We start from the raw sequence: 13,015 nt of genomic DNA, 5'->3' as shown, positions 1-13,015 counted from the left end.
TGCAAAGCAAACAATGTATAATGGGTTAATATATATGCTTTATAAATTGGTATAAAAAAGAAAACTTAGAGAAATGAACAAATCAAAAGGTCAGTAACTATCTGAAAAGGTACTCTCCTAACTTTTAGTCAGAGAAACATAAATTGAAGTAATAATGAGATATTGCATCTAACCTCTCAGAAAAGGCTGCAGGGAGATTAGTATTTTTGTTAGAAATGTGAATTACAGCCTTTATGGAAAGATATTTGTTAAAATAAATGTACATATATGTGAAGACCAAGAAGTTCCCCTTTGAGGAATTTGTCCCATAGAGATAAAAGTACTCAATACACTAAGGAAATTTAACAAAGAGGTGGGTTTTTTTTGTTTGTTTGTTTGTTTGTTTGTTTGTTTTCCCCACAACACCATTTTTACTGGGGGGAAAAAAGTATAAAATAACATGAATGCTCATCTGTAGAAGAATGGTTGAGTAAACTGTGATCTAGCCACTTTGTGGAATATTATGAAACTATTAGAATTTATATCTAGTTTGGCTGACTTGTTTCATGATGTATTATTTAGCATGAAATGTATCATACATAAAAGAGTATATGATATCAGCATTATAAAATACGACCCATCACTCCATCCACATATAAACACATTTGTCAATATTTGATTAGAAAAAAATACAGATATATACCAAGTCAATACTGGATTAGAGGTGGGAGAGAGTGTAAAAAGAAGTTCTGTAAAGCTAGCTTAAAAATCAGCTTTTTAAAGTTGCTCATGTTTAGTCGCTAAGTCATGTCCAACTCTTCGCGACCCTATGAACTGTAGCCCACTAGACTCCTCTATCTGTGGAATTCTTCAGGCAAGAATACTGGAGTGGTTTTGTTGCCATATCCTTCTCCAGAGGATCTTCTTGACCCAAGGACTGAACCTGGTTCACCTGCTTGGCAAGCTGATTCTTTACCACTGAGCCACTAGAGAAGCCCCCTTTAAAATTTAATACCTAGTTTAAAATGAATGAAATACAAGATAGGAAACACAAAATAAGTAATATAAATTGTGATTAGATAATGATATGGTATTTTTAGCCTGCAGGATTAACAAAAAGTAATAGTACATTAGAGCATGTGTCAGGAATACACTCCTGTGTATTGCAAGTATAAGTGCAAATTCAAACGAACTTTCTGGAGGACAATTTTTATAAAAAAAAATTTTAAGAGTACCAGGATATTCATCACAGTGTTGTCTATCATGACAAAAATTAGAAAAAGAAATATATAATAGGCAATTTATTTAAAATATTATTATATGGTTTTCAGTTCAGTTCAGTTCAGTTGCTCAGTCGTGTCTGACTCTTTGCAACCCCATGAATCACAGCACGCCAGGCCTCCCTGTCCATCACCAACTCCCGGAGTTCACTCAAAGTCACGTCCATTGAGTCAGTGATGCCATCCAGCCATCTCATCCTCTGTCGTCCCCTTCTCCTCCTGCCCCCAATCCCTCCCAGCATCAGAGTCTTTTCCAATGAGTCAACTCTTCTCATGAGGTGGCCAAAGTACTACTGGTAAACATTATAGTTATGTGGGAATTGTGGGTTGATACAGAAAAGCATTAATATTTTGAGGGTGCATATTCATGTTATAGAAAAGATGAATAGTATTATTTCATTTTTTAATTAAAAAAATACATAACAATTTCCACAAGGATGAACATGAAAATAGTAACAGAAATAACAGTAGTTCCAGCAACAGCACTCATGTGCACATGGAACATTTACTGAAATAAACCATATTTTAGATCATAAAACAAATTTTATTACACTTAAAAGAATAGAAGCCATATAAGGTATGTTCTCTGGCCATAATGGAATTAAACTAAGAATTAGTAAACTAGAAAGATAATAGGAAAAGCGCCAAACACTTGAAAATTAAGCCTCACACTTATAAACAATTCATGGACTCAAGTGTCTCAAAGAAAGTTAGAAAATATTTTGAACTGAATGAAAGTATATACAACATTTCAAAATCTGTAGGATGTAGCTCAGAAGGAGGATTTAAAAAAAGAGGGTAAAAGAGAAGCAGGAAACCACTCTGGAAGCAAGGTTTTAGAAGGCTGAGGGAAATAGATATTAGAATTTAATTTGTTAATTTCCTTTTTAAATTATTTTGCATTTGATTATCAGATCAGCTGCTTTAACTTAATTGAATGAATGAGTAGCATAACATCTCACTTTAAGGTAAAACTAGGAATAGCAAAACAGATATGATGAATCAATACAGTGTATTTGTTTTTGTTTTGCTTCGCTTAACATAAGAAAATAAAACTAGAATTTGTGTAAATTTAGCTAAACAAGTCTTGCTAGATAGGGAAAAGGAAAAGCCCATTAATTATCATGTTCTGTATACAGCCTCAAGTACATTTGATAAAAAATAAACTAACATTTTCTTTTGTCTTTCAGGGACCCAGAGGTGAAAAAGGCTTTAGAGGTGAAACTGTAAGTTTATCCAAATATGTGGTTATAGGATCACTTTGTCACTAAGTTTTCAGCTCCATGAAAGCAAGGACTTCTTTTGACTTTTTCATTATTATCTCTCTGATACTTGTGAAGGGAAAATAAAATTTAATTTTCAGGAAGTAGAGCTAACCTGTATTGTGTATTGCAGTGAAACTTGGCAAGCCCTAATGTTTAAGAACCTGCCAGTCACATTCTTTCCAAATCACTGTGTGAAATGGAATATATGCCTTGTCACGCATCAGGAGAGGAGGTGTAAGCTTTCTACACTGGTGCCAGAACAGGAGGGCTGTTGAGTCACTTTAGATATATGCCACTAGACCCAGCCAGAACCCTAGAGGGCTGCAAAGCAGAAGCAGCCCATTAGTTGTATTGTACTGGAATTCCATAACTGTCTGACCGGAAAACCCAAACAGACTTTTTGTTCAACCCAATACATTTCAGCCACCTGGAAACAACGGTGAGAGCAAAAGGTACACAGCATTTTCACACTAGGTGACTTAGGCTGGCACTGTTGCCTACTTTTCTAGGATGTCAGTTCTTCCAAGTTAAAGACGATACTTTGCAAAGGGGCCACTTTTACAGCAGAACTTATTAAAGCAGCGGCATAAACAGAGGACAGGCATGGAGTGAAGTAAGGGCTATTGAAACCAAGCACAGAAGGCACATAGGAATAAACTGGAAGAGAGCAGTAAAGCCTTGCTTATAAGGTAATGAGATTATATAGTGACAGCTGAGATTTTTTGCTTTTCGCCATAGGGGTATGCTTGGGGCTCAGACTAAGCAAACTGTAGTTATATTAGTTTGCTGGAAAATGGAATTTATGTGATTTTTAGATAGCTGAAGAATTCTCAAAGGGCATTAAAATAGATGCGTTTAATTTGTCCCTTCTATTTTCTCAGCAGAGTTACTGTAGCAGGAAGCAAGGGTGTTCGTACACAGTGAAGCTATATATGCCAGGAGCAGTGGAAATGAGAAAGAAAAAGCAAGGAGGCTTGACAGAGACAGGCCATTTTCCATACCTGTCTCTAACCACCTCCCTGATCTATCCTCTCCTATTACTGTGGTTACAGCATAAGCTCTGTCAAGAGTAGGACTCCTCGAGTACCTATGACAATGATTGTCATTGGCATTTCATGTGCAAAAAAATTCAGTGGCTCTGATGGATTACCATATATATATAGTCCAAATTCAATGGACTATGCCTGAAATTGCTGATTGCACTAATAGAGATATGGCATCTAGAATAAAGCAGATAATGATACCAGTCATTCCCAAAGAGGAACATGGACAAAATTAAAGCACACTCAGAGAAGGATTTTCTCAGATCAGTGATGTAACTAGGAGCCCAGTCATTCCCTGTCCTTGTTCTTTTTGCTCTCTCTTCACTTCCTAAGTTTTGCACCTGCTTTGTCTTGCCCAATTTTTTACCCCCATAGTTCCTACTCATCTTCAGGTTGCAGTTTAATTTGCTGAAGGTAGATTTGCTGATTTTAGCCTCACCCAGTTGCCACCCATGGACATAAAGCTAGTCCCCAGGACCTAGTGCAATGCCTGGCAACTGTTCCTTACTTAAATGTTCTCTTATCAGAGAGGCTCTTCCAGACCAACCCTATGTAAAACAGCAATGCCTCTACCTGTCTGAGATTCCTTATCTTTCCTTAACCTGTTGCCTTAAAACCTGACATACTGCATATCTATTTCATTTTCTGCTTATTGCATTTCCCCTCCCTAGAATACAGATGAGGGGAGATACAATATTTGAATTTTAAATATTTGAAAGGAAGAAAGAATATGTATAATGAGTAACTCTAGAGGATAAAATTTAAATGATTTATTCATTGAATTTTCAATGTCTGTGTTTAGCTCTCTGAGAGACAGTGAGTTCCCTGAGAGCATGAAATGTATTTGATACCATCTAATTCCCAATGTGTCATAATACCCAGCACATAATTATCACAAGACAGATATAGATTGACTGAATGAATGGAATGCTGGAGTGAATTTCAGCTCAGTATAATATTGAGCTGCTTTAAGACAAGAGAGTTTTGTGAAATAGTGAGTGTGCCACATGCAGTCTAGTGATTCTCTCTCTGAGTTTCCTGCACTGAGTAGGGAATTAGAATATGTACCTTTAAACTCCTTCCAGCTCTCAGTTTGCGAGTCTAACCAAAAGAAAATTAATAAGCCCATCATACAGCACATGTTAGTTCCAGTCAGATCAGATTTCTGTTTAGAATCCTTCCACTTCATTCTTCATCACTGGCACCCTTTTTTTTTTCATTTCATATATGATATTGTACATGTTTCAATGCCATTCACCCAAATCATCCCACCCTCTCCCTGTCCCACAGAGTCCAAAAGACTGTTCACTACATCTGTGTCTCTTTTGCTGTCTCGCATACAGGGTTATCGTTACCATCTTTCTGAATTCCATATATATGCGTTAGTATACTGTATTGGTGTTTTTCTTTCTGGCTTACTCCACTGTGTATAATAAGCTCCAGTTTCATCCACCTCATTAGAACTGATTCAAATGTATTCTTTTTAATGGCTGAGTGATACTCCATTGTGTATATGTACCACAGCTTTCTTATCCATTCATCTGCTGATGGACATCTAGGTTGCTTCCATGTCCTGGCTATTATAAATAGTGCTGCGATGAACATTGGGGTACACATGTCTCTTTCAATTTTGGTTTCCTTGGTGTGTATGCCCAGAAGTGGGATTGCTGGGTCATAAGGCAGTTCTATTTCCAGTTTTTTTAAGGAATCTCCACACTGTTCTCCATAGTGGCTGTACTAGTTTGCATTGCCACCAACAGTGTAAGAGGGTTGCCTTTTCTCCACACCCTCTCCAGCATTTATTGCTTGTAGACTTTTGGATTGCAGCCATTCTGACTGGCGTGAAATGGTACCTCATTGTGGTTTTGATTTGCATTTCTCTGATAATGAATGATGTTGAGCATCTTTTCATGTGTATGTTAGCCATCTGTATGTCTTCTTTGGAGAAATGTCTGTTTAATTCTTTGGCCTATGTTTTGATTGGATCATTTATTTTTCTGGAATTGAGCTGCAGGAGTTGCTTGTATATTTTTGAGATTAATTCTTTGTTGCTTCATTTGCTATTATTTTCTCCCATTCTGAAGGCTGTTTTTTTACCTTGCTTTCAGTTTCCTTTGTTGTGCAGAAGCTTTTAAGTTTAATTAGGTCCCATTTGTTTAATTTTGCTTTTATTTCCAATATTCTGGGAGGTGGGTCACAGAGGATCCTGCTGTGATCCTGTCGGAGAGTGTTCTGCCTATGTTCTCCTCTAGGAGTTTTATAGTTTCTGGTCTTCTGTTGAGATCTTTGATCCATTTCAAGTTTATTTTCATCACTGGCACCCTTGTCCACATCTCCGTAGAGTCCCCCCTGGACTCCTGGCTTCTTTCCGCTCCCTCCACTTTTCTTCACTATAATACATTCTCTACATAGAAGTTAGAGTGATATCATTGAAGCATAAATCAGACTATATCAGTTCCCTCTTTGAAACCTCCTTGGTACTCTTCCTTGTACTAGAATAAATCTAAATTCCTCACTGTGGCCTACAGTGCCCTGCATGGACTAGACCCTACTTGCCTCTCCCGGCTCAAGATGCACCACTTTCTCCTTACCAGTTCCACTGACCTTATCTCTGTTCTTTGCAACATGCTTGCTTTTTATCTAGAGAATTCTTTCACCTGCTCTTTAAATGACTGGTTCTTATCTCACTATTCAGGTCTGTGCTCAAATATCATCTTAGGGAAGCCTTCCATGGCCATGTGGCCTTGTTACTCCTGGTCATTCTCTTTCACAATTTTCCTGTTTTGTTTTATTGATAGCAGTTAGTGCTATTTGAAAGTATTCATTTTCTATCTCCTCTGCTAGAATATGAACTTCTTGAGAGCAGAGAACTTTGATACACTGGTTATCAGTGTCCAGAATAAACCCTACCACATAGTAGATAGCGTTTGAGAAATGAACTGATAAATAAATAAATGCTATTCCCTAAAATTAAAAAGTTAATAAGTACTTCCAGGTCTAGCTGGTTAAAGTAACATTTCCTGAATTAACATACTTCTTATATCTTTTGCTCTGTGGGTTATCATGCATGTGTCTGTGCTAAGTCGCTTCAGTCATGTCCACTCTTTTCCATCCTCTGGACTGTAGCCTGGTAGGCTTCTCTGTCCATGGGATTTTCCAGGCAAGAATACCGGAGTGGGCTGCCATGTCCTCCTCCAGGGGCTCTTCCCGACCCAGGGATCGAACCACATGTCCTGCACTGGCAGGCAGATTCTTTACCCCTAGCACCACCTGGGAAGCCTGTGGTTACCATAGTTCTCCTCAGAAACAGTATAAACTCAGTGCCAAAGTGGGGGACACAGTGACACAGTGTAGGTAGCAAAATTAGCTGCTGAAAAATAGGGTTAATTGGCACATTAGAATTCTTAGTTTATTCTATTTTCATTGTTGAATAAACTGGTATTAAATATCTTTTCATCACCTCTTTTCATTTGATTCCATTATGATTTAAGGAGCTTTATAGAAGTAATCTTTTAATTCCTAGAGACCATCTGCAATTAACTTAATACATAAAACCTTTACTTAAACCCTTTTCTGCTTTCATCCTATGGAAAAGCTTAGTTACATTTCTTATACTCTCCTTAGGACTTTTTCAGTAGATGCTATAGGTTTGTTTTCTTAAAGGGAATGATTTAAATAATTGACTTTCTAAAGATTCCTAATGAGCTACTGTGTTTCAGAATGTAATACCATTGAGGGGGTCAGCCAGAAATAATACTAGTACGTGGAGCATTTGGGGAAAGAATTTCATTAACCAAGACCTATTTTATTGGGACAAATATGACACTCTTTGTACAAAGATCAGAATCACAACAGTCTATTGGTTTTATAAATCTTATTTTTAGTTAAGCTGGCATAAGAATTTATAAAGCTGTGCTGTTCTTACCAAGTCTTGTACCAAGACCAAATCATGATTCAGTGCCTTAAAAACGAGGTGGGGAGCTCATTACACAACATATGAAAAGTATACCTGTTAGTGTGAATTTGGATTTCCTGGTTAGGAGGCTTTATATCTTCTACAGTTTAACACTGTTAACTATAGTAACGATCCCAAATAAGTCCTTCACCACTAAGAGAACTATTTCTGTATTCCTTTACATGAAAGACTTACTTTTCTATTCTATATTTGTCTCATGTCTGTTTCCCCGTGGACTATTTTAAAAATATGTCCCTGGATTCATAAATACATGCTAAACTGAGTCAGAGTTTGATGACATCCTGAGAAAACCCCCTAGTCGGTAGCACTACAATTTCCTTCTCTCCCTCTGCTTCAGAACTCTCATGTTAATAGCAAATTAATCTTGAAAGCTTACAAAAATCTCTTGATTTTCATGAGAGCCTCAAGCACATTTAGAACATGATTGAGTAATATTTGATAAGTAAATAATGCAAAAAAGATTGCTGGAAATATTGGGATAAATTATTTTAAAAGTTTAACTCATACTAGAAATAATATACTAGTGTTAGTCATCTGAAAACAATTTTGATGGAATATCACAATCTGAAACATTTGACTTAGAGCCACAGCAGTAGAAAAAAATGAAAAGCATCCAGCGTGAATTTTTAGATTAGCTGCTTCATTTTCATATTGTATTGTTGAATGAAAATTAGTAAAATGTTGGAGCGTTTCATTAACACTTTTTCAAATATTACGTCGAAATGTTTCACAATTCTTGATTAGCAGAATTATCTTACCCTCAGTTTGAAAGACAGGAGGATGTTTGAAGCATTATAAGGGAAAAAAAAGTCAGTGGGAAATATGTCCTAAATATTAAAAAATTAAGAATTTGAACATTGTTGACCTTCAGTTGCACAGTGGTGTCCAACTCTTTGTGACCCCGTGGACTACAGCATGCCAGGCTTTCCCGTCCATCACCAACTCCCAGGGCTTGCTCAAACTCATGTCCATTGAGTTGGTGATGCCATCCAACTATCTCTTCATCTGTTTCCCCCTTCTCCTCCTGCCTTCAATCTTTCCCAGGCCCGAGGTCTTTTCTAATAAGTCGGCTCTTCACATTAAGTGGCCAAAGTATTGAAGCTTCAGTTCAGCCTTAGTCCTTCCAATGAATATTCAGGATTGATTTCCTTCAGGATTGTCTGGTTTGATCTCCTTGCAGTCCATGGGACTTTCAAGAATCTTCTCCAACACCACAGTTCAAAAGCATCAGTTCTTCAGCACCCAGCCTTCTTTATGGTCCAATCTCACATCCATACGTGACAATTGGGAAAATCATAGCTTTGACTGTACAGACCTTTGTTGGCAAAGTAATGTCTATTTTTTAATATGTTGTCTAGATTTTTCATACCTTTTCTTCCAAGGAGCAAGCATCTTTTAATTTCATGGCTGCAGTCAACATCTGTAGTGATTTAGGAGCCCCCAAAAATAAAGTCTGTCACTATTTCCATTGTTTCCCCATCTATTTGCCATTAAGTGTTGGGACCAGATGCCATGAACTTTGTTTTTTGAATGTTGCATTTTAAGCCAGCTTTTTCACTCTCCTCTTTCACCTTCATCAAGAGGCTCTTTAATTTCTCATCACTTTCTGCTGTAAGAGTGGAGTTACCTGCATATCTGAGGTTATTGCTCTTTCTCCCGGCAATCTTGATTCCAGCTTGTCCTTCAACCAGCCCAGCATTTTGCATGATGTACTCTGCATATAAGTTAAATAAGCAGGGTGACAATATACAGCCTTGACGTATTCCTTTCCCAATTTTGAACCAGTCCATTGTTCCATTTCCATTTTTAACTGTTGCTTTTTGACCTGCATACAGACTTCTCAGGAGGCAGATAAAGTGGTCTGGTATTCTCATCTCTTCCAATTTGTTGTGATCCCCACAGTCAAAGACTTTAGCATAGTCAATGAAGCAGAAGTGAGATGTTTTTCTGGAATTGTCTTGCTTTTCCTATGATCCAACAGATATTGGCAATTTGATCTCTGCCTTTCCTAAATCCAGCTTGAACATCGGCAAGTTCTCACTTCAGGGTTCACATACTGTTGAAGCCTAACTTGGAGGATTTTGAGCATTACTTTGCTAGCATGGGAGATGAGTACAACTGTACAGTAGTTTGAGCATTCTTTGGTGTTGCCTTTCTTTGGGATTGGAATGAAAACTGACTTTTTCCAGTCTGGTGGCCATTGCTGAGTTTTCCATATTTGCTGGCATATTGAGTACAGCACTTTCACAGCATCATATTTTAGGATTTGAAATAGCTCAACTGGAATTCCATCACCTCCACTAGCTTTTTTTCTGCAATGACACTTCCTAAGGCCCACTTGACTTCACACTTCAGGATGTCTGGCTCTAGGTGAGTGACCACACCATTGTAGTTATCTGGGTCATTAGGGTCTCTTTTGTATGTTCTCTGTGTATTCTTGCCACCTCTTCTTAATATCTTCTGCTTGCGTTAGGTCCATACCATTTCTGTCCTTTATTGAGCCCATCTTTTCATGAAATGTTCCCTTGATATCTCTAATTTTCTTGAGATCTCTAGTCTTTCCTCTTCTATTGTTTTCCTCTATTTCTTTGCACTGATCACTTAGGAAGGCTTCCCTATCTCTCCTGTTCTTTGCAACTCTGCATTCAGATCACTATATCTTTCATTTTCTTCTTTGCCTTTTGCTTCTCTTCTCATCTATTTGTAAGGCCTCCTCAGATAACCATTTTCCCTTTTGCATTGCTTTTTCTTGAGGATGGCTGCGATCACTGCCTACTGTGCAGTGTTACAAACCTCTATCTATAGTTCTTCAGGCACTCTGTCTATCAGATCTAATCCCTGAATCTGTTACTTCCACTGTATAGTTTTAAGGGATTTGATTTAGGTCATACCTGAATGTTCTAGTGGTTTTCCCTACTTTTTTCAATGTAAGTCTGAATTTGGCAATAAGGAGTTCATGATCTGAGCCACAGTCAGCTCCTTGTCTTATTTTGGTTGACTATATAGAGCTTCTCCATCTTTGGCTGCAAAGAACATAATCAGTCTGATTTTTGTATTGACTATCTTTTAATGTCCATGTGTATAGTCATCTCGTGTTGTTGGAAGATGTTTGCCATGACCAGTGTGTTCTCTTGGCAAAACTCTGTTAGCCTTTGTCCTGCTTCATTTTGTACTCCAAGGCCAAACCTGCTGGATATTTGAAGCATATATGTATATGATTCTTGTTAAAATTCATAGAATGTATAATTCATTCAAATGAAAAATTATCAAACTCTTTTAATTCAAGTACACACTCTCCTTACATTCATACAGATGTCAAAATTAAAGTTCCCAATTTGTATACATATGTGACCTTCTTTTTCCAGATACAAAACATTAAGAATAAAATTGATAAAAGGCTTGAAAAATCACAATTCTAAAATGAATCTTGGAAATTATCTTTACCAAACCTGTTATGTTACAGTTGAGATATTCTAGATCCAAATGTACAATGACTCCTACAAGAACATACAGTTAATTAGGTACGGAGATAAGACCAGAGCTCAGTTCTCCCAAATCCCATGATTTTCTATTAATCATAGTACCTCTCAGAAAATAAGGGTCAGGGGCAGCTTGCATAAGGAAAATGGTATGTACACATCTCCCACCTACATTAAGAGTAGCCTAGCCACCCACATACAGATTCCATATGAATGGATTCCTGATATGTAGTTATTCTGCTGTATATTATAATTCATTCATTCCATCTTAATTACATTGCTGTCTAATAATTATTGTTGTTTACTTGCTAAGTCCTGTCCAACCCTTTTGCAACTCCACAGACTATAGCCCACTAGGCTCCTCTGTCCATAGGATTTCCCAGGCAAGAATACTGGATTGGCTTTCCATTTCCTTCTCCAACTGTCTAATAGTCTTATTTAATATTTCTAAACTCCTAATTAAACCCACTAAACGAGTGGTACTCATGCAGGAGCCATATTGCACCCCTACCCGTGAGACATTTGGCAACGTGTGGAGACATTTTTGTCACACTGCAGAAAAGAGAGAGTTCCAAGTGGTGTCTGTTGCGTGGAGACCACTGATGCTGCTAAACATCCTATCAGACAGGTTTCTGTATTTAAATGATGAAAGGGAAGCTCTCTCTACCTCAGTTCAGTGCAGTTCAGTTGCTCAGTCGTGTCCGACTCTTTGTGACCCCATGAATCACAGCACACCAGGCCTCCCTGTCCATCACCAACTCCTGGAGTTCACTCAAACTCACGTCAGCCTAAAGGAAAGTATATCATGAAACAAAATCAAGACTTCATTTTCATAAAGGCAAAATATAACATGCTGAGGTTTAAGGACATACACTTACCAGTATTTTTCAAGTTTAATGAAAAAGAATGTTACTTTTGAAGGATCAGTTCAGTTCAGTCGCTCAGTCATGTCCAACTCTTTTTGACCCCCTGAACGGTAGCACACCATGCCTCCCTGTCCATCACCAACTCCCGGAATCCACCCAAACCCATGTCCATTGAGTTGGTAATGCCATCCAACCATCTCATCCTTTGTCGTCCCCTTCTCCTCCTGCCCCCAATCCCTCCCAGCATCAGGGTCTTTTCAAATGAGTCAGCTCTTCTCATCAGGTGGCCAAAGTATTGGAGTTTCAGCTTCAACATCAGTCCCTCCAATGAACACCCAGAACTGATCTCCTTTAGGATGGACTGGTTGGATCTCCTTGCAGTCCAAGGAACTCTCAAGAGTCTTCTCCAACACCACAGTTCAAAAGCATCAATTCTTCAGTTCTCAGCCTTCTTTATAGTCCATCTCTCACATCCATACATGACCACTGGAAAAACCATAGCCTTGACTAGATGGACTTTTGTTGGCAAAATAATGTCTCTGCTTGTTAATATGCTGTCTAGGTTGGTCATAACTGTCCTTCCAAGGAGTACGCGTCTTTTAATTTCATGGCTGCAATCACCATCTGCAGTGATTTTGGAGCCCAGGAAAATAAAGTCAGCCACTGTGTCCACTGTTTCCCCATTTATTTGCCATGAAGTGATGGGACTAGATGCCCTGACCTTAGTTTTCTGAATGTTGAGCTTTAAGCCAACTTTTTCACTCTCCTCTTTCACTTTCATCAGGAGGCTCTTTAGTTCTTCCTCACTTTCTGCCATAAGGTGGTGTCATCTGCATATCTGAGGTTATTGATATTTCTCCCGGCAATCTTGATTCCAGCTTGTGGGATTAAATGGAGAGCAAATTTATTTGCAAAGGTAGTGCTTTCACTATAGCCAAATAACGTCCATAATTATTCACATTAATTTGGTTTCTCTTATAAGAAATTAACATAGACAATTATAGTTTTATTATAAACTGTATGGTAACCTTCTTTACATGCTTGTTTATATAATATCCAGAGAAAGTGAGTCACTTTTCCTTAGTAGTGGGTTAGGTAAAAGAATGAAAAAAACTAATAAATATTTT

The 13,015-nt window shown here is 37.9% G+C and overlaps 1 protein-coding gene across 5 annotated transcripts in view; it reads left to right on the top strand.

Moving 5' to 3' along the window:
- The window catches only part of COL24A1 (collagen type XXIV alpha 1 chain), a 393,929-nt gene that overhangs the window by 356,870 nt on the left and 24,044 nt on the right, over positions 1-13,015 (top strand). For all 5 annotated transcript variants that reach the window (XM_060400630.1, XM_004002153.6, XM_060400613.1 and 2 more), the window contains one exon: positions 2,450-2,485. In XM_060400630.1, coding sequence (XP_060256613.1) covers positions 2,450-2,485 — 36 coding nt within the window. The remainder of the gene's footprint in view (positions 1-2,449; positions 2,486-13,015) is intronic.

Source organism: Ovis aries, chromosome 1 (genome assembly GCF_016772045.2).
Source record: "Ovis aries strain OAR_USU_Benz2616 breed Rambouillet chromosome 1, ARS-UI_Ramb_v3.0, whole genome shotgun sequence".
Lineage (NCBI taxonomy): Eukaryota > Metazoa > Chordata > Mammalia > Artiodactyla > Bovidae > Ovis > Ovis aries.
This window is presented reverse-complemented; position numbering and strand designations above follow the sequence as displayed.